The 26,948-nt window shown below is 42.0% G+C and overlaps 1 protein-coding gene across 1 annotated transcript in view; it reads right to left on the reverse strand.

Annotated features, from left to right (window-relative positions):
* Window positions 1–26,948, reverse strand: part of IGSF3 (immunoglobulin superfamily member 3) — a 109,260-nt gene that overhangs the window by 76,673 nt on the left and 5,639 nt on the right. The window contains exon 3 of the mRNA XM_035116544.2: window positions 5,258–5,635. Coding sequence (XP_034972435.2) covers window positions 5,258–5,635 — 378 coding nt within the window. The remainder of the gene's footprint in view (window positions 1–5,257; window positions 5,636–26,948) is intronic.

Consider the following 26,948-nt stretch of genomic DNA (forward strand, 5'->3'; position numbering starts at 1 on the left):
ATCCTTTGTGCGCATGCGTACGGGCCTCTCCCGACCCGGAAGAGGTCATTTCTGGTGCACTTCCGGGTCGGGGGAGGCCCATACGCATGCGCACAAGCGATTTTCGCCGATTTTTTTTCCGCCCGTGTGCGTGTGCGCATGCGCACGGGCGCGCACTCCCCCGCCCTCCGGCCCGCTGCGCGCGCACTCCCCTGCAGTCCGGCCCACCGCGCGGTCGGCGCGGCGGGCACCGGCCCGCCGCTCGGTAAGTCTGGGGACCCCTGGTTTATGGGATTAAGCTACTACTTCCCCATTGACCGTGATCTGTATCTCTGAATCAACAGCACTGTTGACATTAACAGCAATAATAACAGTAATACATTGATTTTATCATTTATGACTGCTCTTTTAACAACATAGTTAATAGAGCAAGATATGATGTGCACAACATATAGGTCAAAGTTCCTGATCTGTTAAACACTGCAGCTGCAGCAGACAGCTGTCACCTATATTCTACTGACAGTAAATTATCATCATACCAGATTTCCAGTTTTTAAGCTTCATACGAAGAAAAAAACATATCTTCTAGCAGGGATGGAACACTTCAAGAATACATAAGATCAGTTACAATCCAAAATGATACAGAAGGATCTCTGAATTATAGCATCATCTTTCCACCAATTTTCCATTGAGTGAAGCCACCTGTGTCCTGGCCGACAACCCAAATAAAATAAAGAGCTATTCATGGCCACAGGTCCCATTAAAACATAGATCAGGTCCAAATGGCAGCATGATGTTAATGAGAAACCAGGAGATATAAAGCCAAGGAGCACAATGCAGCATGATTTATTCCTTCTGCTCAAAGTGGTTGCCAAGTAGAATCAGCCCATGGCAAATCTTCAAACAGGAGGAGGAGAATTTGCATTTAGCAATGCAAATTCTCCTCACTTTCTTTTTAGCCTTCTGAAGACCCCTGCTTACTGGGGTAGAGAAATATTTTTTCCTGGTTAAAACTGCTTTAAAAATTGCTAAGAAAGGGAGGGAAAATGACAATATTGTACTGTTGTACTATTGTCCAGCTGTTCTTCTTATGCACCAATCCAGGAAGGGGAAAGACCCCAACAACAGGCTTCAGCAAAAACTTCAGTACACATTTCTAAAACAAATCACTAGAATGCTTCTCCTGTGGTTCTTTAGTCAAATGCCCCTCATAATGTACCTCAGGAATGATCGGTCTGATAAGCAATGCCTCAGATGTGGTTGATGCTGAACATCTGTCATATCCAATAATCATCCAATGAAGATGAATAATAAGTTCCTGAAAGGTAGTTTGGGTTTCACAATCAACCATAAATCTCTTCTGGGTTTTGGCTCAATATTTGTGGAGACATTTTCCAATAAAAATACTACCAATTTCTACAGTAAAAAATAGCTGTCGGGCTGTGCTTGCCCCACAATAAAACCATAAAATTTGATAATCATGTAAATCATCCTTCGTAATCCTTTGTTCCAAAAGCCTTAACGAAGGAGTTTGAAGCAGGGAAACTATTTGGATAATTAAAAGTCACATGGAGGAAGGTTGTGTGAAAAATTACTTCAGGCAGAGAGAGATTATGCCCCCTCCAAAATGGTCTCTCAGCCTTCAAGTGGAGGTGTTCTCGTGATTGATTTAAACATCTTTTTTTTCTACTTGTGACTTTAAGATGCGTTCAGAGAAAATGGAGAGATTGGGCAAATGTGAGAGAAAGAGACCTTCATCTGATCACAGACAACCCAATCTGGCAAAGCTCACCTGAGAATTAACTGAAAGTAGCTTGCCAGGAGCTGAGGCTCCAATACTTTGGCCACCTCATGAGAAGAGAAGAATCCTTGGAAAAGACCCTGATGTTGGGAAAGATTGAGGGCACAAGGAGAAGGGGGCGACAGAGGACGAGATGGTTGGACAGTGTTCTCGAAGCTACGAACATGAGTTTGACCAAACTGCGGGAGGCAGTGGAAGACAGGAGTGCCTGGCGTGCTATGGTCCATGGGGTCACAAAGAGTCGGACACGACTAAACGACTAAACAACAACAGCTTGCCAGGTTTGTTGGACCGTGGTCATTAAAGACTTGTGCCTTCAGCCATTTCCTACCCATCTTAGGGCTGTTTACTTGTTACAATCAGTATATGGAAGCAGTTTAGAACAGCATTCCCCAGCCTGTCTTCCTCCAGGTGTTTTGGGATACAATTCCCATCAGCCCTTGCCAGTATGGAATTCTGAGAGATGTAGCTCAAAACATCTTGAGGAAACCAGGTTGGGGGGGAAATGACATAGAGCAACATTCACATGGAAGCTGCTTTATGATAACATGTGATAACATGGCGAGTGCCTCGCTTAGTCTATTTGTATGAGCACCACAGGGTAAAAGCTGGATGCTTTCTCAAGCTGTTTTTTCATGGCAAGCAGACTGCTCTTTGCTTTAGCATTTCTGAGGCTTCACTGGATCAGTCCCCATCTTTAAATAACAGCAAACAAAGACAAAATAATCATTTAATGTTTACCACAAACTACCAGGGCACTAAGTGGTATAATGAACCAGCAGCGAGTGCAAGGTTTTTTTTTAAGTCCTTTTTACTCACCCTTCCCCCACACACTTCAGAGCACTCAGAAAAACTAAAACTCCCATCTCCCCCACAGTCCCTTGGGCAAGTCTGCTGCCAAATAAAAGCTGCTGAACCTAATGAGGGAATTAAAAATTCATAACTTGATGAAAGAAGAAAGTTTGGTTCCACTTCTGAGAAAATGAAAAGCAGTAATTCACTCATAGTTCAGAAGTGCTTCTTGAGTGGGTATATCTAGCTAACCCACATATGCTAGAGGAAAAGGATATTCCAAGGTTTTTCAGAAATAATTAGCAATGTGGTCAAAGTCTACGATTACCAGGTTTGGAATAAGAATTTGCCCAGTTCATAATGGTGAAATGGATTACAAACTAAGCAACGATCTCCCCAGATGTTCTTTGCCAGCTCAGAATGTAAAATGTGTTTTTTTTCTGAGCACGTGTGGTAAGGATTCAGCAGACCACACACCCTAAGACAGCTACTTTAAAGGACCAAGCCCCAAAGTCCTTTAATGTTAAATCTCTTGCTTTCATTGTAACTCACAATTTACTGGTAGTTACTGTGAACTATAGAACTTTACCAAGTAGGTTTTTCTATTAGGCAAGTATCTTCTTTGGGGGCAATCCGCTTGATTTTTTTCTTGTGAGTGTTGCCCACCCCAGCCCCAATCATACCTAAAATTCCGACACATCTCTCTCTCCCTCCCTTCTCCCCCCCCCTTTCTGGATTGCCAGGCAACCTTCAACCCATGACTATAATGCTATAATGATTAGGTGACGCATGCAGCACCTTCTGTGAGCATTGCAACCACTCTAAGCTCAGACTGAACTCTGAAAACAGGTAAGCTTTTCCACTGACAAAATTCATAATTACCAGATCAAGCTAAGGGGGATTCTTCTATTGCCTTCAAAGCAAATGGCATCATTCTCAAGGACATGAAAATCCCATGAGATGGGATTTTCAAAATAAAACTGCTTAAATTTTCTCTCCTTGTCACTTTTCTTACCAAAACAGAAAACAGAAAAGAAAAAAAAGGTCACGGTCTTTCCCCCTCCCTTAGACAAACCCTTACTAGGCTTGTATCATTCACATGAGATTCATTCTCTTTTCTATATGGGCCATGTCACCAGCCCATATGGACAGCTGAGAACTGCCTCTCAGGAAGATCACCCATGTGGTAATTTTCAACAGATATGAAATGCAGAGGGAATCTCCAAAAGGTGACTATGGAAATCCCTTTCTGCAAGTCATCCAAAGATCAAGGCTATAGGCTGTTCAGATGCCATGATGGTACTGAGTACTAGAGAAGAACACACTTTGCATCACCTACAGCCTTGTAAAAACGTTAGCAAATTCATTCTTGTAATATATAATTTTCTGTTTGGTATTAGTTATACAGCTTGAGCTTTGAGGCTAAACTAATTAATGTTATACATTAAAATAAGTTTTGTCCTGCATGGCTGGCAATACCCCCAAAAGCGTTTCTGTACATTCAAATCACTAGTTTTCAAAGGCTGCAGGAGCTCAAAGGGTTTGGTGCCTCCAAGTGTGGGTCATGATGCTTTTGCTATTCTACTGCTTTCTCTCTATAACAACTGCATGCGTGCCTTCTCCTTCAATTACCTCCCAAGTGTAAATATCTACTGGTGCATCAATCCTTCACTTTATCTAGAACCATTATATTATTCAACACCTCTCTTCTACACTAATTTCAGAGGCTCTTCTTTTCCCCTGTCATGTACTGGCACTATTTTGCTCCCATTCACGAGTATTTAATTAAACCAATCTGGATTTATACTGAATTATTAAACACTCTGAGACACAGTTCTGCACAAAGAGTCACATTTGCACAGATGCGGGGGGGGGGGTCCTAAACAGCTATTTTAATACTACTGTCTATATCATCTGTATTCTCTTTATTACTGCACATTTCTGGGGATTACTAGTAATTCTCCATTAAAAGCCAGAGTGCTTTCTTGAGAACCCCATCTGTGCCTGCTTGAAAAATTATAACTGATTGGTAGATATTACTGACATAAAAAAGCTACTACTGCTTTAGGAGTGAATTCTGGGGTTGGGACAGTCAACAAAGCATTAATAGGAGGCACTCATGAAGGTACCTGGAACCCCCCCCCCCAGTCCTTTAGGGCTTTAAATGTAATCATTATTCAAACAGACAAACAAACAACTAGCACTTTGAATCTGGGCTGCAAGCAGACAGGTAGCTAGCAAAACTGCTGTGAAATTGGCAATATATGATCAGAGCAAGCTATCCTAGTTAAAAACCTTGCAATTGTGTTTATTTTCCTGAATTCACACTTCACTGTTCAATATAATTCCCTGGACCTCTGTACTTACTGTTTAGCCAACATTATGCAAACAACTTATACTGTTATTGTGCAAGCAGGAAAAAAGTTACAGGAGAGACTTTCCAGCAGCCCATCATATTCTATGGTGACAGTGAACTGACCTTTGGAATTACAATATGTTTTTGTCAACTGTAGCTCCTGGTATTGCTCTCCCTAGTCGCAATTGGTTCAGTTTAATTTCTCCTAAAATTTATTCACCTTAATTTATAGTCATTATAATACTATTTGCCATCTTAATTTAAACAAGAGAAAACAAGGTAATGTTTTCATGCAGGCTAACATCAACCTGAAAAGTAAAACAACTTACCCATTAGCTTCATCTTGGCACTGTAGCTCCCAAAGTATCTGTCATCAGTGGTGGGTGTGTGACACTCATACTCGCCAGCATCCCTGTCTTGGAGCTCCTTGATATGCAACAGAGCAGAATCCCCTTGGACCCTCTCTACATAGATTTCTCCGCTCCGGACACGTTGGGTGTAGATCGCATAAGGGAAGGATGGGTCCATGGTGCTAACAATTTGTACCTCCCTTTCTGGGGCAGATGGGAGATATATGGACCACTGGAAATTCTGTTCTGATGGTCCTTGGTAGCCACTGACTTTGCACGAGATAGTGATGTGGGAATTTTCAGTGCGGTATAGAGGTCCGTCTTGAACGGTGACTTGACGTTGTGCAAATGCCAATCCTGAGGGGAAGAAAACGACAATAGAGTTCAGATACACCTACTCATTAAATAAAATAAACTCATATACTACTTTTTAATTAACGGTTCCAAAGTAGTGTCTTTCGTTGCACAACTCACTCAGATTTTTTTTTAAAAAAGGCCAATTTTAGAAAGCAGGTGAAATAGGTCCATTTAAGAAGAAAAAGAGGGGATGTTGTTTGTATAATAATTTAAGTTTATTGTTCTAGCCAAAGGCCATGACAAACTGGCAGCAACGGTACCAAATAAAATAATACAGATCATGTATCCATAACAGGAGCCAACATCCATGATGCAAGAGAAAAGCTGTTTGTTTCTCAAGGTCATGAGGGGATCTGTGATCAAGCTACAAACATTTACACTTCTACTGAAACATTTTTACTTCTATTTCCACTTAAGTCAATAAATAAACCTGCTTCCTAGCAAAGAAGGCTCTTGTGCAGAAATGAATATCAAAAACATATTCAGAATTTATTGTGGGGGTTTTTTAATACAGTACTGAAGTTCATGGGCAAATCCTCAAAAGGTAGCTTCCAACACATAAAAATACAATCAATACTCAAATTTAACCATAATCTTCTTTTGCTCCACTCCACAGAGGAAATTGCATGAATGTGTGGGAATTTTTTTATTTCAGAAAGAACCAATTTAACAGAATACCCACCAAGCAAGTGACAAGGTCCTTGCAGATTTCTCCATGCACAACTGCTGACTAACCATATATGCAACCTTAGGGGCCATCCATATCTTGGCTTAATGTGGATTGTGAAGCCCTTGTGCCCAGGGGTGGCCTGCCTCATTTTGCCTCAACCTGCAGCTGCCACTTCCTCTGCTTCCACACACTCAATGCTGAAGCTGGGATCACACAGTTTCATTGTTGGCTTCCAGGTTCCAGCAAGATATCGCTGGAACCCATAACTGCTTCTCCTCAGTTCTCTGGTGATAGGGTGGGGTGGGAGGCAACTGCGGTTGAGTTGAAGAACTTATCCAACACCACCAAAGACACCTCCCTCCCACCCACTCACCCTGCTGCTGGAGAAATGGTGGCACCAACCAGAGTCACAAGAGCTCATCTGTGGTGGCGACGCCCATGGCAACTCCCTCATGGGCGGGCAGGCCCTGCCATTTCTTTAATTCTCCATCATCCATGCAGGATTCTTCTACAACAGGCTTCCTCAAACTCAGCCCTCCCGATGTTTTTGGCCCACAACTCCCATGATCCCTAGCTAGCAGGAGCAGTGGTCAGGGATGACGGGAACTGTAGTCTCAAAACATCTGGAGGGCCGAGTTTGAGGAAGCCTGGTCTACAACTACTGCTATCCCACACACTTTCTACTCCCTAAATATCTCCATATTTAGGGAGTAGAAAGTGCAATCAATGTAGGTTTCCTATTAGGATTTACAAAGCACAGGGATTTTATTAAGTTCTCCTTTATCCTTATTCACCTACATACATCAATAAATGAAAGTTTCTACATGCCCTCTTAATTCGTCTTACAAGGTACTATTCAAAAGTTCCTCAGGGGACTGACTGCAAGTAACTTTTGTCACCAATAGCTTTCCTCTTAGTGCAATCCAGCATCTCTCCCAATTCTCAAATCTCTTGGGAAACATTCAATTAGAACTGGAGAACTGGATGTGTCATCTAAATGCCTTGCTAGCATACATTATAAACATTATACAAACACCAAGACAGAATTCTATGTATGGATGTAGTTAAATGCTCCCAAATTATATAGCAATTGAGAAAAGAGCCAAGTTACAGTAATATATATGCAATAGCAGTCAAATTGGAGAGTGTTTGGAATGGAAACTACTGGACTAACAGTATTCTAATTTTTAGTCAACTGCCTTTAATTGAGTGATTTTAATATTTAAAACAAATCAATGAAATCTACTAGCCTACAAAACATATACTACCTTGCTAGTGGGTGGGTGGCTAAGGAAGGGTTGAAGACGTGCGTTCCTCTTCCAGCAGAGGGATTCCCTCCTATCACAACCCACTCTTCTGTGCTGAACACATAAGGGCCAAATGTTGTTGTTTAGTCGTTTAGTCGTGTCCGACTCTTCGTGACCCCATGGACCATAGCACGCCAGGCACTCCTGTCTTGCACTGCCTCCCGCAGTGCAAGGGCCAAATAGTGCTCTGCAAAATCCTATGCAGATTTATATATGTAATACTACCTGGCAAACGTATACAAGAACACACTGAACAGCTTTTATTTTTTAATCAGCCAAGTGAAGCTATATGCCTCTGAACAATAGCATATGATATCTGAGAATAAAGAGGCAAAACTTGACCTTCAGAGTATGGAACTCCGCATTGGAGGTGCAAATGACTCCAAGTGCTTCAAATTTTAAGTAGGGCTTAATACACAATGCTTATAATTTTTAAAAACAGCAACACCATGGGCTGTTATTTTGAAAATCTATTCTTGAATGGACAGCATTTCTGTTCGCTGTTTGATTTAAAACCGCTCGTGTTTTGAAATACTAGTTGTACTACTGCTTTTAAAGTATTAGTTTCTGGGTGTTATTGAATTTTGTGGGCTATAAGTCACCTTAGGTGGACTATGCCCCAAAAGGTGGTCCATAAACCATGAACAAATGAACTCAAGGCCCATTTAATACATGATGTACCCTGGTTGATGTTGCTAAGCAATATCAAATAAAGATGCCTAAAATTGCATTTTTTAAAAAAACCTGACTTCTTAATGTTATCTTCATTTTAACCAATTGTAAATAAGTTTCTATATATTTACAATTTCCATATTTAACATACAATTGCCAGTAAAATGTTTTTGCTTCAAGCTTCTACCGTAAAAGTGATATTATATGAAGGATCATATTCCGTGGTGACAAGTGAAAGACGCCAGGGTTTTAGCCAGCTAGTCATGCCTCTTCTGGGATACTTGCTGCATTCCATTAAACGTCCCCCCACCCTCAAAACTTAATGTGCAGTCTGCATCCACTGAGCATGCTGAATCCACAATGGGCTACCTACCGGTATGCCTTATGTGTGTGAAAGGTGCAATTTGGGCTAGAACAACATTGAGAATTCAAACTCAATTCAAAGAACATTCCCCAAGGCCATGGGGGCGTAAACAAGAGGCAAGCATGTCAGTTTCATTTCTAACAAATCTGTTAAGCAGCAATTAATTCCTCTAGGATGCTTGCAAAACCGTGACAGAGAGAAGAGTTGTGATGAAGATTACTTATGAATGTTCAGCTGATCCAGTAGATGAACATCCAGTCCACATTATCTTAGAAAAAAACCCAAAAAAAACCCACCTATGAGGCTGGACTTGAAAGAGCATTCATGTGCATTGAAAATAGACACCGGAAGCAACATGTTAAGTAATAAATATAGGACAGGGATGGATACTGACAGTGGAAGAGGTTTCAAAAGGTGGCTGCATATCCATGCCAAAAGGTTAAATTTGCATGTCCTAAACATTTGTGTATATAGTTGGGGAGCTCTGGATATGTTGCGGTAACTTTATTACGTTAAAAGAAACAAACTCAATTAGCTGTACTGCTGGATAAGTGTTCAATGTCTATTGTATTTATATCTGATTAAAAACCAATAAAATTTTATGTTTGTTTTTTTAAAGTTGTATCTACTACTACCCATTTTATTACACTACTGGTACGTGGGGGTTACATTCTGTGGATCCCACCTAAAGCCAAAATTGTGTATAGTCAAAGCACGTTGGGTTCAATAGTGAGTCGGGTTGCCAAGGTTCTTTTCCCCAGACTCACTCCCCCCCCCTTTACATTTTTAGAATCATAGAATCGGAAGAGACCACAAGGGCCATCCAGTCCAACCCCCTGCCAAGCATATAAAACTGAATGTGCACAAGTTAAATGCGCTTAAGTTGCGGCCTTACTGTACATCTTTTCTCTCCCTCCCCCCCCCCCCACACAATAGTTCCTGCATTTGCTCAACATGCCAATGGATGCTTAAAGGCAACAAATTATGGATACAGTACGTTCATTTGTTCAATTTGTATGCCGCTCTTCCCCCAGAGCACTCAAGCATAGTGGGTTTAACCAGTTTGAAAATTGCTTAAACAAAAGGCTCAAACACAACAAAAGCAGAACAAAAACCCCCACCAATCTTTGGTGTTTGGCTCAACAGTTAAGTATTGTGTGTTGGGACATGAGATTATCAGCAAGCTGCAACACTGGCAGAAAAGGAAAGAATAAGACAGCTGCTATCTGCTTCATTGTATAGCAATTATAGCCTGAAGTTTCTACCACACTGGCAGTAAAGCCAGCAACTTATGCTATTGCAGAGACCCTGGGATTTGGATCTCATAAAGATCTCTCCTCAGCTACTGAATTACTTGCAACACAGAACCCAGGTGAAGCCAATCAGCATTGCTCTCTCTCTTTGAGGTTTTAACAAAGAAATAAGCCATTTGCAATAATTATAGTGTAATCATGCAAAAAAATGTTTAAAAAACAATTATGGAATGTAATTTTTTTTTAATCAATGCATCTGAGCTACTGAAAGAAACAGGGGTAGTTTGCCATTTGAGGATTATTAGCTAAATTGTCTTCTCCTACTGGACTATAGGCTCCAGATATTAGGTTTTCCCACCAGAAGCCTTGGAATAGGTCCAGGAAAGAGTGTTCTTACCAACTCTAAAATAAATTGTGAAAAATGGCTCAGCAGATCCATCAGACCATGCAGTTGAACAGATGGAGTGCAATTCAAACTATTATGCTGGGTAGAACACATTGCTGCTCCAAATTATATTTCCCCTCATTATAAAAGAATGTGGTTTTAAGAGGAAGACAAGGAAAAAAGTTAATAAATTTTTAGCTAATGGGTATTGGAAAGGGAGTCTAAGAGGCTACTTTGAAGCCTATTATGCTAGATTGACTAATACTCCAAGTCCCCATTTACAAGAAATAAAGCCAATTTAATGCACACTGAATTAGGATCTTTGCACTCAGGATTAATAGTGCCTTTTAACAGGTCACTACAGACAGAGTTAGATATGCGTATCTAGCAACAGGGAAACATACAAGTAGTACATTTCACAAGCAGAAAATAAACCCCATGGAATGAAAACATATCATTAGGGACAGTGTTTCAATACATTTTCCAAATTAAATCACTTCTTAGTCTTACCGTATGGAGGTTTGGATGTTTGCGCCCATGCATATTCTTTTGAATAAGGGGTCTTTTTGGCAGATAATTTTAAATCTCCAATGAAAAGAGGAGGGAAGAGCTCAAGGAGAGAGTGAGTTTGAATAGCCTGGGTTACAATTAAGGGTGACATCTGGCTAATATGCCAGTGACACAGCTGGCATCCCACTGCAAACCCTTGAACAATATACCAACAATACAATAACTGCTATAAAAAATAGAAGGCTACCAGAGAACAGAATGAGAAGGGGGGAATTGTGGTCTTTTTCTTTTTTTCCTTTTAAAGCAAACCAGAGAACTGGTAAACTATTTTATAGCAATATTTAATTTTGTCATATTGAGGGTTTTTATTATTATTATTATTACATCTGTGTTGATTTAGGCTTTAAACCACTTGTTCTGAAGTGTTGTCTGTGAAGGTATCCAATTCATACAATTCGCTTCTGAGCATGCTCCGCCCAGTTCCAAAATGGCCGCCGCGCCAGAATAAACCGGGGGAAAACAAAAAAATCCGTTTTTTCAGCTAGGAACAGCTGGAAAAACAGGGATTTCCTGGGGAAAACTGGAGACTTGGCAGCTATGATCCAATTACTGTACATGTAAGAACACAACCTTGACAGGCCCATATCCAATTCATGCAAATGCACACCAGCATCACCTGCTGTCTGCCATGAGAATGCTGCATACATATGTCCTGGATGAGATCATTTTAATCCTTACACAACTGTGTGAAAAGCCTATACAGCAATTGCTTCTATGCTTTCCTAAGTGATCTCTGTTACATTTAAGTTTCTGGTGGGCAGGTGAAAGGGGCAAGAGAAGAAAGCACAATACAGGACAGCCACAATCTTGATTATAATACAGGACAGCCATAGTCTTGCTCCAAGAAACTCAGACCAGCATACATGAGGGTTATTCCATATATTATTCTCACAGCAGCCACAGCAGAACTACTATGAACTGATAAACTGTGGCACATCAGCTATAGGGATAAGCAGGCATCTGACCCCCCAGGTCTTCCTAGTCGAAGCCCAACCATCTATCAGATATACTACTTAAGATCTATCACAAGTTAATGTAGTGACCAATCTGAATCCCCCACCCCACCCCAGCCTAGGAGTCTACAGGTATCAGATAGCTTTGCAAGCAAAGCAAAAAACTGGTTGCCTTGCTCTCCTGCTGGTGTTCCTTGAACACAAAGGAAGCCCTCCCTGTCAACCTTTTGTGCAAAAAAGGCAAGCAGGTAGCATGCTTGGCAGCTACTTGAAGCACTGAAACCAAGCAGAAGTCCATCCTCCCAGCTGAATTTCCCTGCCTTGGTTTGACCCACCTGGCAAACAACCGCCAGGGAGGGAGCGTCTCTACCCCCATCGTTCTGCCCGGACACTGAGGTCCAGTGCCGAGGGCCTTCTGACGGTTCCCTCACTGCGAGAAGCCAAGTTACAGGGAACCAGGCAGAGGGCCTTCTCGGTAGTGGCACCCGCCCTGTGGAACGCCCTCTCACCAGATGTCAAAGAGAAAAACAACTACCAGACTTTTAGAAGACACCTGAAGGCAGCCTTGATTGGGGAAGCTTTAAATCAGGCATCCCCAAACTTCGGCCCTCCAGATGTTTTGGACTACAATTCCCATCATCCCTGACCACTGGTCCTGTTAGCTAGGGATCATGGGAGTTGTAGGCCAAAACATCTGGAGGGCCGCAGTTTGGGGATGCCTGCTTTAAATGTTTGATAGTTTACTGTATTTTAATATTCTGTTGGAAGCCACCCAGAGTGGCTGGGGAAACCCAGCCAGATGGGCGGGGTATAAATAATAAATTACAGTCATACCTCGGTTTAAGTACGCTTCGGTTTGAGTACTTTCAGTTTAAGTACTCCGTGGACCTGTCTGGAACAGATTAATCCACTTTCCATTGCTTTCAATGGGAAAGTTCGCTTCAGGTTAAGTACGCTTCAGTTTAAGTACTCCGTGGACCCTATGGAACGGATTTATCCACTTTCCAGTACTTTCAATGGGAAAGTTCGCTTCAGGTTAAGTACGCTTCAGGTTAATTACAGACTTCCGGAACCAACTGTGTACTTAAACCAAGGTACCACTGTATTATTATTATTATTATTATTATTATTATTATTATTATTATTATTATGCAGATCTCTGTTCAGCAGCTGGGACCATCTTTCTTGCCAGCTTCAGGTGGAACGCTTGGCTTCTTGGGCTCATCAGAGGCCAGTGAGAACGCTTGCCATGCTGAGTGAAAACAAAGCCTGACAAATCAATTTGCCATAAATCAGACCCATAATACTGAAACACTTAAGAGAAGGGAGGCCATAAAGGGAGCACAGCCGAGTGGTTTTGTAGCCTTTACTTGAGAACATCACTGTACAGACTGCTTTATCATATTCAAGGTATATATTTAATCAAAAAGCACATACATCTTTCACCTAGGCTATGAAAACAAAGAGGACCTTCAGTGTATAGCCCACTACTGCATTAGAGACTCTTATTCCTCCCCCTGCAACTGGAGACCAATACTTTAAAACTTTTTCAGCAGGGGGCTGGTCGACTGTCCCTCAGACCTTGTCGGGGGCAGGACTATATTTTGAAAAAATATATATGAACGAATTTCTATGCCCCACAAATAACCCAGATATGCATTTTAAATAAAAGCACACATTCTACTCATGTAAAAACATGCTGATTCCCGGACTGTCCGTGGGCTGGATTTAGAAGGCGATTGGGCCGGATCCAGCCCCCGGGCCTTAGTTTGCCTACCCATGTTCTAGATCAGGCATAGGCAACCTTGGCTCTCCAGATGTTTTGGAACGACAACACCCATGATCCCTGACCACTGGCCCTGTTAGTAGCTAGGGATCATGGGAGTTGTAGTTCCAAAACATCTGGAGAGCCAAGGTTGCCTATGCCTGTTCAGATAGACTTGAAGAAGGCTTTGAATAATGGTGACACAACCTCTCTCACATACAGTACTACCGGTAAGTAGAAGAATAGAAGCATAGCCACCCAACCCCACCCCACGCACCCCTCCCCCTTATTCCTTTTCCTCTTCTTCTTCCTCCTAATTGTTTAAACCAACTCATAAACTAAGAACTTATACACTGACCACTAATAATGAAACATATGTTGTAGATATTTTTCCACATTTATTATGCTGTTTTTGTGATATACAAATGACATGAGAAAATTTGGTATACTTGTTTGTATAACGTTATTCTCGTTTATAAAGTCCAATTTAAAAAAGCAACAACCCCAAAAACTAACCATTCTGAATCCTGGCACAGAACTAGGATGGGGGAGAGATCCAGAACTGCAGTACCTCACACACCTCATTTGCAGTGTTAGAAACTCAGATATATAATCTAATTGCCAAATGGGACCTTAAACCACAATGGCATGAACATCCTAAATTGGGCCAGGAAACCAACTAGCAGCCAATGCAGTTTTTTTAGAACAGGGGTTTATAGGATTTCTAAAGACAAACCCAGCCAGCAATCTGCCTGCTGCATTCTGCATGTTGAAAAGCCTTCAAATTAATGTATGAGGGTCAAGGAGTACTGTGAGCCACTTTTCCTACCTGCACTGAAAGGAGATCTGTGCAGACCTAATGAAAGAGGCTGCTTCAAAAAGCAATGATAATACGTCTTGCTGTATTGTTAGAATTTTCTACTGTTTTCTAAGATGCCCTCATGGTATTAAAACCATCTCACACTATCACTGCTTGTTCCACATTTGATTCACTGCACCAGGCAGACTGTATATCCTTGACAGTAGGTCTCCCAAATAAAATCCTTCACAGAAACATCAGAATAACATTGCTTTTGTATTTTCAAAACACAATCGCTGTTTGCCCAAGCCGCACATTGTACACAGCAGCTTAAGGTTCAACACTAAATCTAGGGCTAGAGCTACAATCACAGAAGCTTTACTATAAACTGATTTTGCAATGAACGGCCAAGCCTCAGCTACTAAAACGATTTGCATAAACTTTGTTAGTTTGCATAGCTGCCATTGAGTGTGGCAGGCCATATCTTTGTGCCAACTGAGCTCCCAGTCTTACTTTCAAGTCATCCTCCACTTCCTCCCCCCCAAAAAAGGGACAGTATCAGGGATGGTTTGCATGTAATCAGAAGGGAAAAGAGATGCACTGCTATAATCTGTCAAGGAGGATATTAAAAATACAGAAATGGCTCTGGGTACTAACCCACAAGTGTTTCATTCTCGGAAACAAGCTACGGTCAGTTTAACACAAATAGGAGGAAACCAACCAGATTCCACATAGACACAAAATTTAAAAGCACAGTAGCTAGTACAACACACACACCCCACCACACTTGCCATTTTGAGAAAGCCAGGTCCTAGCATTTAATCCTGCTCAGATTATTAAGGATTTAATTACTGTTATTTGCAATGCATACAGCAGCATCAGTGCGCATGATACATAAACAGAGTACATGATGAAAGGTTCCTACCACAAGGAGCTTACAAACCTAAAATGTGGACTGCAATTCCTCCAGCTCCCTCTACAACTTTATGACAAGTTCCATCTGCTAGATCTGTCCATTGATGAAACAGCTGAAATAACATCCTAATAAGTGCTTGCGTTCTTCTTCTTCTTTTTTTATCAAACATGACTATATTTTGTAAACAAGTCCACAAAAGTTACTAGCCTGGTGGGGAATGGTGGAGGAAGGATGGAGAGTTCTGTTGCTCTTGCAGCATCCAATCACTTGCCTGTATGCAATTCCTTATCAGCTATGACCTATACCAGGCGAATGCTGAAATACAATGTCGAGTTTTCTATATGTAGCACCAATAGGGTACTACTACAAACTTGATACTTTCTCGGGGGCGTCTTGCCCATAGAGGCAAGTGGTGCGGGGCGCCAGGGTGCGAAGTTCTGGAGGGCACCAGGGAAGATGCAGAGACTGGATGCGGCGCCTCCCGGCATCAGCTTGCTGCCCTCTCCCACCTCTGCCGTGCTGTGCCTCCGCCATGCCGTGCCCGGAGCCTCTGTCTGCCGTGGCCACCGCGGCATGGGTTTCAGGGAAGAGGCGGAGGCTGGGCGCGGCACCTCCTGGCATCAGCTCACCGCCCTCGCCCGCCTCCGCCCAGAGCAGTGAAACAGTGGCGCGCCTGGAGCCTGTGCCTCTTTCCCCACCAGAGGAGCCGCCCTCCAGCTGCTGCCCGCCTCCTCCAGCCCTGCAAAGGTGTTGGCAGCGCGGTAAAAAGGGGGGGGTGCCAGAGGGATCTTTGCATCACGGCACTGGATATACTTAGATGGCCCTGTACTTTCTTTCCTTGAATGAAGAGATCTCGATCCATTATCATCATCATCATCATCATCTCATGCTCTGGACATGTCCAGTTCCTTTTCCAATCACGTTTGCCTGTAGTTAGGGGAAGGGATGTAGCTCTGTGACAAGAGCATCTGCTTTGCATTCAGAAAGTCTCAGGTTCAGTTCCTGGATTTCCAGGAAGGACTGGGAGAGACTCCTGTCTGAAATCACAGAGCCACTGCTAGTCAACAGAGACAATACTGAGCAACGTGGACCAATGATTTGACTCTGTATAAGGCAGCTTCCTACAATCCCAATTGATTTTCACAAATGGCTATTTTTTAATTCTAACTGGGGGGAAATAGACACTCTCCTTTGCATTTAGACACGTAAAGTCATCTCTTTATCAAGCTGAAATGGATGGTATATATAGTGCTTGTTTGTGAAGCCTATCCTATAAAAATTTGCAGATGTAACAAAGGACTAGAGAGATGTCAAAACATGGCCTCAGCCTCCAACAACCATTATTTTATAGCTCAAAAAAACAATTTCTGAACTGCTCCTGTCAACACAAAGCCGAATTCTGCCATAACTTAATTAGGCTGGTTCCAATCCTCTGCAATATTTCAGACATACCCCTCAAGGTTAGGCTTACTGAATTAAAAGAAAAGAAAAGAAAAACACTGATTGAGTATACACTTGACAGCAAGGATATATGTTTTTAATTGATAAGGAGAGCACACAGACAAAACCAAGGCAGAAACTATCCACAACAACAGGATGACTGCTCCAGTCTAAATTCCCTAGTTATATCAAGAACACAAGAAGCTTTGATCTTCCTCTGTTCCTTTACATATTTGGTCCCTTCTGATTAGAAACTGGAGGCAAGGCTTACATAGCTAACAAGAAGAGAGGATTTTTATTTATCTGATTTCAGTGTATCTAATATAGCAGACTCAGGAGGGATTTATTAATGAATAAAAACACTTGAATGATTCAAGACAGAAAGGTACTTTCTTGTTGTAAACATCTATAGAGATGTTAGACTGAACCAATGCCTGTTAAAACACAGCTACTAAACAAGGAGGTTGAAAGCCAAACTCGATTCTCTGCTGTGATCTTGTCACCTGGAATTTCCCGAGATGGACAAGTGAACCCATCTTGTTCCTTATTTCGAACTTAAGAAAGTCATGTAGGTTCCAATAAAATGTCAGCCATCTACAGGATAGGGCAACTGTTTTCAAGTTTCCTTCCTTCAAAGAGCACTTTCCACATCAACTCACCAATTAAAGAAGTCATGAACATCTGTCATAGATCTCGTGCACATATTAGGACACACCCCAGAACACTTGAAGCACCTGCAGAGGAGGTTCAGTAATGGTAGAAAAGCCATCTTGTGGGCCACCATTCGTCCACCATTATGGATTTTCTGATGCATGAATGAATCCTAGTTAGGTTCCATGGTGATTACTCATCTAACAATTGACCCATTTAGCTATAAGGAAGTATAAGTACACTATCGACCATAACATTCTTCTGGACCATCTATTGCAGGCATGTCAAACCTGCGGCCCTCCAGATGTTTTGGCCTACAACTCCCATGATCCCTAGCTAGCAGGACCAGTGGTTGGGGAAGATGAGAATTGTAGTCCAAAACATCTGGAGGGCCGCAGGTTTGACATGCCTGATCTAGAGGGTTTGGGAGCTGGGGGCACTGTTATACAGTGGTTCCGCTCCTTCCTCCTGGGCCGTGTCCAGAAAGTGGTGGTGGGGGATGAGTGTTCAGACCCCTGGGCTCTCACTTGTGGGGTGCCTCAGGGTTCTGTCCTCTCCCCCATGCTTTTCAACATCTACATGCAGCCGCTGGGAGAGATCATCAGGGGATTTGGGCTGGATGTTCATCAGTATGCGGATGATACCCAGCTCTACCTCTCTTTCAAATCAGAACCAGTGAAGGCTGTGAAGGTCCTGTGTGAGTGCCTGGAGGCAATTGGAGGATGGATGGTGGTTAACGGATTGAGGTTGAATCCTGACAAGGCAGAAGTACTGTTCATGGGGGACAGGAGGCAGGCAGGTGTGGAGGACTCCCTGGTCCTGAATGGGGTAACTGTGCCCCTGAAGGTGCGCAGCCTGGGAGTCATTTTGGACTCGCAGCTGTCCATGGAGGTGCAGGTTAATTCTGTGTCCAGGGCAGCTGTCTATCAGCTCCATCTGGTACGCAGGCTGAGACCCTACCTGCCTGCGGACTGTCTCGCCAGAGTGGTGCATGCTCTGGTTATCTCCAGCTTGGATTACTGCAATGCGCTCTATGTGGGGCTACCTTTGAAGGTGACCCGGAAACTGCAACTAATTCAGAATGCGGCAGCTAGACTGGTGACTGGGAGCAGCTGCCAGGACCACATAACACCGGTCCTGAGAAATCTACACTGGCTCCCAGTACGTTTCCGAGCACAATTCAAAGTGTTTGTGTTGACCTTTAAAGCCCTAATTGGCCTTGGTCCTGTATACCTGAAGGAGCGTCTCCACCCTCACCGTTCAGCCCGGACACTGAGATCCAGTGCCGAGGGCCTTCTGGCGGTTCCCTCATTGCGAGAAGTGAGGTTACAGGGAACCAGACAGAGGGCCTTCTCAGTAGCAGCAGCCGCCCTGTGGAAGCCCTTTCATCAGATGTCAAGGAAAGAAGCAGCTATCCTAATTTTAAAAGACATCTGAAGGCAGCCCTGTTTAGGGAAGCTTTTAATATTGTATTGTTTCAATATTCAATTGGGAGCCGCCCAGAGTGGCTGGGGAGACTCAGCCAGGTGGGCAGGGTACAAAGAATAAATTATTATTATTATTATTATTATTATTATTATTATTATTCGATCCAATATGAAAACGTACGCCAGATGGAGACATGCATGCCCCTTCTCCACCCACTGGTGCTGATGGGCGGTGAGTGACTCGAAAACACATCCAACCTTACAGATGTGTATATGGATTTGGAACTGGGAACGTGTGCATACCCAGCGCGGGGCCGGCGCAGCCGTGGGCGAGAGCGACGCTGCCGGCGGGGCTGGTGGGCAGAGGCGGAGCACAGCCCGGCGGAGCGCGAGTTCGGCGTTTCCCACCCGCCGCGCCCTCCCTCCAGCTCCCCGTCGCACCCTCCGGCAATATTATTATTATTATTATTATTTCAAGTAATGCTTCCTCCAAATATTTCCTTCTGGAAAGGCTTTGGGGTTGGAGCCACGTAGCCATTAGCTTGTAAGTGAGAACCAAGAATTTCATATATCTCAGAGCTAGTCAAATCCTTTGCTGTCCCGAGGCAACGTAGAGCGGAAACTTTCCCAAATGGGATTCCCCCCCCAATCCTTAATTTCTCCATGGAACGTTTCCCATTTTGTAAGTTCATCATTAATGAAATGGATGACAATTTCAAACACAATATTAGGCACAGCAAGCATGGCTTTTAGCTTTGTTTACAAAATGCGAGTAAAACAATTGTGACAAATTATTTTGCTCTCTAAAACATCAGAAAATTTTCTGAGGCCAATTGTAAGTTTTCACATGTAAAGTAAACTAATTTGAATTGGTAAAAAAAAATCCAATTCAAATTTCCCCCTGGAAACCCAAATCACTGCTCCCCAGCAATAGCACATTTGAGGTGCACTGGAGGGAAAATACTTAAGTTCAACTCCAAACAAATAAAGTTAAAAAGATGCACAGCACTGATTAACAGACACTTTTAAGAGGAATCTATGCTAAGGGCCATAAGTGTATAGACTGGTAAGAAAATTGCAGAGGAAATTACTCACAAGAGCACAATCACAAAGTCAGACAACAAGACCTGGGATACAGGGAAAGCAAGACAAAAACAGAATTTAAGAACCTTCTTTAAAAGGGGACACACATTTGCCTCACCAAAAGGCTGTAAACAAACAAACCTGTTACAAACCACCACCAGGTCTCCAGAACAAGCATTAAACAAAAGCAGAACGATTTTTAAATACCCAACAGGTTTGCAGTTATGAGATGCAGAGTGCAAAGGTTATCCAACAGTACTCTCTCAATAGATATATCCAAAGCAATTGAGAAAATTAATTCTATCTCTTCCAGTCTTTTTCAAAAGCAACCAAGTCTTAATTTTTTAAAAAAAGAAATAGCCTAAGAACATTTTTAAAATGAAGCTGCTCACCTCATAATAAACATATGCAACTGTTTGAAGGAGATGTGGATGGTCCCCTAATCAAAGCAGCTACATAAAAAAATCCAAAAATAAATCCAAAAATACATGAATGCAGGTATCAAAGCATGTCTTTATGGTAGCTTCAATGGATTTTATGTTGCTATGTTTGTATTAAGATGCTGTTCTGTGCTGTTTGTTTTTTGGCTGCTATTTTTTAAACTTTTTTAAAAAAAACAACCAATGTTTGTAAACTACCCATAGGACTGAGATAATGTAGTACTGTATCTTAAAGCAATAAAGAAATATTATAATGATTTTTCTCTCCCCTACTCTTTTCTCTCCCCTACTCTACACTGAAGAGCCTAGCTGAAAGATTTATCCATGAAATGTGGGCTGTGGTCCCTACCATAATGACCTCCAGGATTAATGACAAGTGCCCATCTTCCATAACTTTAGAAGACTCCTTTGGAGAAGGTGATTTTAAACACACAGAGACCATATAATAAACAAAACTGGCTACATGACAGGACAACACACATACACATGCCTGAGGTATGTTTCTTAATATCTAAGCTTGCAGAAAGTATTTCACACTGTATAACATCATTCATCTATCCAGCTATTTGGATGTACTATAATAAATTTAATTTCAGCAACCAAAAGCAATGTTGTGGAAATCCCTCCAAGTGGATTTCCAAAGCTCAAATCTATTACATCAGTATCATCCCTATGCTTTTAGCAGCATCTCTATGGAATTTCTAAAGTAGCTATTATGCCTTACAAGCTTGTTGCATAGTAACTTATGAGCATCACCACCAACCTTGCTAACCTCAAGGGCCATGGAGGAGAAAGCCAAATTTAGCATCACCGTCAGGTTATTCCAGATCCATTTGTATGACAGTTTGAGGAAGTGTTAATAGGAAGGCCTAAGATGCAAGAGGAAGTAGCATTCTATGAAAGTCATATACTGAACCACAGTCTCAACCAGGTACTGAAATTAATACAAGCCAGGGGAGCAAATCTCCACTACGTGCTTGACAGCTCCTTCATGCACCCTGGTAAACCTGGTAACCCAGTTGTTTACTGGAAAAATTAAATCTGTATTGCATTTCCCCTTACTATTTAAAAACAGTATTTTCAATGTGCTGCTTTTAATATGTAACCCCCCCAAATTTAAAAAATAAAGAAAAATACAATAAAGACCTTTTCTTTTTGCTTAGTCAGCAACAGTGCATAGGCTGCAATATAGCTCAGTTGGTAGAGCATGAGACTCTCAACCTCGGGATCGTGGGTTTGAGCCCCACACAGTGTTAAAATTTCCTGCATTGCAGGGGGTTGGACTAGATTAGCCTTGTGGCCCCTTCCTACTTCACGATTCAAGAGTCACCATGAGGCTAAACTGGGGTTCTGGTACTCTCAAAACAGTTGTGTGCATATTAAGTATAGGACACCCTGCCTTAATGCAAGCCAAAGGGACTAGATCAGGGGTCCCCAAACTAAGGCCCGGGGGCCGGATGCGGCCCAATCGCCTTCTGAATCCGGCCCGCGGACGGTCCGGTAATCAGCATGTTTTTACATGAGTAGAATGTGTCCTTTTATTTAAAATGCATCTCTGGGTTATTTATGGGGCCTGCCTGGTGTTTTTACATGAGTAGAATGTGTCCTTTTATTTAATATGCATCTCTGGGTTATTTGTGGGGCATAGGAATTCATTCATATTTTTTAAAAAAATATAGTCCGGCCCCCCACAAGGTCTGAGGGACAGTGGACCGGCCCCCTGCTGAAAAAGTTTGCTGACCTCTGGACTACATAGTCCATGTGTAAGTTTCCCAACTTTATAGTTCTAGGCAACATCTATGCAAACACATTTTGTGCTTTTTCCTCCCAAAAATATTGGGAATGTATTTGCAGTATCTGATGCCGGTCTGTGTAGGATATACACAAGATGCAAGTAGGAGTAGAAACAGAGAAGAGGAATGGTGGCAGTAGGAGGAAACAGGAGCAAGCTCTGCAGGAATGAACAGAAGTATGAGCACTTTCCACCCACATAGTGCTGTAGAATAAGAGAGCATCATTAGGCAGAAATAGATTACAAGAACAGTAGCAAACTGTTATAGTAGTCCAGAGTCTCTTGCTACCCTATCATCGCAAATCAAAGCAAATTTTACCAATAGCAGCTAGAGTGAGCTTTTGGCAGTTTGGTGCAATATTCTCACTAATACATGCCTCAGTTAAACCAGTCACTCTTCTAATATTTACAATATGAATATATGTCTATATATAATCAGAGAAACACATTATATGGAAAGTACTCCCAAACTTATGCTGCCTTTTGTATATTCTTCCTCCTACATTTTAATGGATACTACTGCATATACATGCTGAACAATTCTTTCCAATCTTGGAAATGCAATTTCTCCTGTTTTAAACCAAGAAGAGAGTAGTCCTTAGGATAGGTATCTCTCTGCTTGCATTGTACCAAGTACTGCACAGAAGAAGCTTCTTTTCAGGGTTCACAATGGCTTGGTGTGCACTTCACACTAAGCCAAACCATGGCTCTGTGCATGTGTGGCAGGCTCCAGAAGAATAGATCACGGCCACTTTGCTCCTCCCCAGTCATTCTGCTGTTTCACTAAACCATGGTTTGGCTTAATATGCCTTTCAAACCAAAAATCATAGTTCTCTGAAGACTAACTGCAAGCTGCAGCCAAGGTTTGTCCTATGGTGTACAGCTCATGATTTGTCTGGGAGAGCTAAACCATGATCCTGCGTTCAGACAATTTGTTCAGCCACACCATGGCTTGGTTCAGTGCAACAGCAGAACAATCTCCGGAAGTCCACACATTTGCACATTCATGTTAAGCTGTAGTTTTGCTAAGCATAACATGCGGACCAGGCCTAATCCTCTAAGAAAACCTTCAGTTTTTCACACACACCTCCATACATTACTTATACTGTACATTACTAAGGATTTAACTCGTTTTTATGCTCCTGAAGCACACAAAAGCAAGTTAAAGGCTTGTTTAACACAAAAGAATATGCATGACCAAACCTACACAGAATGTCATTGACACCCATGCTGCAGTTGGTCTAGCAACAGCTGTTCAAACTACTAGTGCCTCAGCTGCTCAGATGAAGTCTTAATTAGTGGATAAATTATCACCCCTGAGAGGACAGACAAGTTGGTAGCATATTCCACCTTAGGAGTAATCCAGGCTACTTATTTCCTGTCAGCTTTGGTCAATTTCTGAAGGACATGATGGGGTACCACAGTTTGCAGATCTTTTTTCTATGCCTACTTGCACCTCGGCTTCATGTCTCCTCTCCTGACCACACTTCTTGTCAACCACAGTCTCTCACGCAAGAGAAGGGCCCAGGCTTCATCTTACAACTCTTTGTGCTACCTTGACACTTCTCCGATTTTGATTCCATTTAGGTCACAAGATCCAACCTTCATCATTATCTTGCCTGGATAGATTCTATTTGATTGCAAGGGCAACACACCTTCTGTTTGCCTGGAATCAGCCACAGCTTCCTTTGCTTGCATCTAGTGGCCACTCACGTCCAGCCTCCAAGAAAGACCTGAGATTGCAAAACTACAATACAGCGAATAACGGAGCTAAACCTTGTGTATTACTGGGATTTGTTGTCACCTCCTTATTCACTGTACAGTTCTGCTCAGTACACATATTGGAGGAGGTCCTGTGTGGCAGACCTCTTAAAAAAAATACTATGCAATTACATACTGTAACTGTAAACCTGAATACAGTGGTACCTCCGTTTACGAAATTAATTCCTTCTGGAAATCCGTTCTTAAACAGAGGCCGGTGCCCTTCCACTGGTCGGCTTCCATTCATCTTCCGGGGCAAAGTTCGCTAGCCGAAACACCTACTTCCGGTTTTGCGGAGTGCATTGCCTGAATCGTTCGTTAACAGGACAGTTCTTAAACAGTCCGAGGTACCACTGTAGTTACTAGACAAAAATGTAGACCATGGAATCCTAAAAAACTTCCCAGTGGCATTTATCTGAAAGACCCTTGTTCTTGATTGATGAGGGCAGAATATTTTGCCAGAGTTAGGGCCAGACATGATAGCAGATACATGTTCAGGGAAGATGAAAAGCGTTTTTTAAACTTTCCATTCCCCTTAAGAATGGAGAAATCTCAAGTTTGCCTGGGGAAACAAACTATTCTGCTTCCCTACATCAGATAACCAACAGCTAATAAAAACTTTTCCAGAACAGTTATCCAGCAAGTATGGAGAGAGAGGAAATGGATGCAAATACAAATATGGAGTCCATATACACACTAGATTACAAAAGGATATCTAGCCATTTAAAAGGCAAAGACAGTCATACTATTGCAATTCATGTCAGACAATGGCTTGAGGCCCTATATGCCCTTGATGGACACAGGCAGGTCAATCAGTGGTGTCTGGGAAGCTTATTCTCCTACCAGAGAATGTAAACGTCTGGCACAAGAAGCAGGAGAAAAAGATCTGCAGCCTAGAAATTGGGCAACATCGGAGTTTGCATTGCACCACAGAAGGCATGTCAGAATGAGTTATGCTTCATTAACTTATTGTTAGGCTGAGTATCCTTGTGTTCTACCCTTCCCAGGCAACTGTTTGTATAGACTTTGCAGTTTACTTTGCTGCAGAAGCAACAGCGGTAAATACAAAACCCCTCTTCTGAAACTTATGCTTCAGAGCCTTCTTAGTTCTGAGAATTCATCAGCTTCTCATGTACAGAACAGAGCCTCTTTTTTCTATACCAGTACTAACTCCTATCCCAATACTTCTCTATGAGTTGGATCCAGTCATGCTTTGAGTAGATCCACTGAAATAATTGAGAATTTTGTCATGACTAACATTAGTTAATGTATTTCAGGCTTACTACAACATGACTGCTAAACATATCACTGAAAATAGAAATAGGAAAGGACCAAAAATTGAAATCTCCAGAATTAGTCTGTGATTTGTTGTTGGCCATCAAACAAATTTGTTGTTGGCTTAGAAACAAATTAATAAAGTTAAAAGTAATCTCACAGAAAGCAAGACATCTCACAAAAGTTTTCCTACTGATCTGGAATCATTTACGTCAATAAACAGTATACCAACGTACACTCTTCCAGTTTAGAACAAAGGTATTATCTCAATGATCTCTATAGCAAGATCAAAGCTCACCACTAAGGCTCCAGAACCAAAATTCAATGCTTTGTCTTGGAAAATTTCTAGCAAAAACATTTGTATACGCACAAAGTGCGTATTTTCTCAGCATTGAGTAAACAAACCCAGGTAGAGGGGTTCCAGGACAAATGATATGACTTCTTAGTTAGTGGTGCTAAGACTCAAGTCTGGTTTTACTTTGATTTGCATTATTTTCAGAAAATTGCACACACTTTCGAGAAACAAAGATAACCCATATCCAACAAAACCAATAAAATTTCTCCACAGACCCCGAAGATACATTACAAAAACCTGTATTTCTATCTATACAACACAACTTATAACAGCATAGGCCTACATCTGTAAAACGCATTCCTATTACATGATTCACACATTAGTATAAATCTTTGGTATTGGCCTTCGGTTTTCTGGGGTACTTGTGAACAAAATAAAGCTCCACCATTCTCCTGAAAAGGTGTAGTTGTTCTTTGTCCCTCTTGCTAGTCTCAATTTGTCCATCAATTTTTCAGTAATGGCAATACGCCATACTCTCTTGTAACAAGTGCTCACGTTTGCACCGTTTAAGTCCTTCCAGAATGTGGTTACAACCATACATGCTGCCATTAAGAGAAATCCAATTAGTGGTTTATCCACCAAGTCTTAATTCTCATTTAAATACAGATTCAGTAATGCAAGCTCTGGAGACTCCGATATGCTGAAGAGCGATTTTACTTATCTCATTGAACACCCTCAAATATGCCACCTTCGGGCATGTCCACCACAAGTGCCTATAGCTGCCTCTGCCCCCACAACCTCGCCAGCACATAGATGAAGTATGCTTATGCTATGCATACATGAAAGTTTAACTGGGTTTATAGTCTGGTTTCATAGATTAAAGCACTGGCAGAAATGCAGAGGGGATCTTGCACTGGAAGCAGAAATATCTCATTGTGTTTCTTCATTGCACCTTCTTATACAAAGAAAAGTGGACTATCATTGCTTGCTACCAGTGCCATTCTAGAACAGGTTAGTGCCCACTGAAGAGTTATGTGCTTTGCTTTTCATGGGCTATGGTCTCATGCACATAGCAAGAAACATAAAATATCAAGAGTCTGGCCTAGGTGAAATCAAACTGCAGTGCTGAGGGACTGGAGTATATGTCTGCCCTGTTTGAGTAGCTCCGTTAACAAAAGGCAATTAATGTGAAGATTCTCATATTTCACAAAACGACGATTTAAGCCATTCCCTGCCTTTCAGAATTATGATGACCAATAGTTACTAGAGCACTTTTAGTGCAACAGAGTGCTCAGTCTCCAAAGATCCTTATGAAGTAATTAATTTCATTAAGGGAAGGCCAACAGTGCATTGGCTCAAACAATTGTGTCCCTAATTAAAGGATTATATGCAACAAGGCTAGAAATGTGTCTTTTGCATGAGGGCCAACAAGAGGGATCTATTATGGCATCTTCCGTAACTTTATAAATTATAGCAAAGAGCTCCCTGGGGGATG

This window comes from Zootoca vivipara, chromosome 4 (genome assembly GCF_963506605.1).
Source record: "Zootoca vivipara chromosome 4, rZooViv1.1, whole genome shotgun sequence".
Taxonomy (NCBI): Eukaryota; Metazoa; Chordata; class Lepidosauria; order Squamata; family Lacertidae; genus Zootoca; species Zootoca vivipara.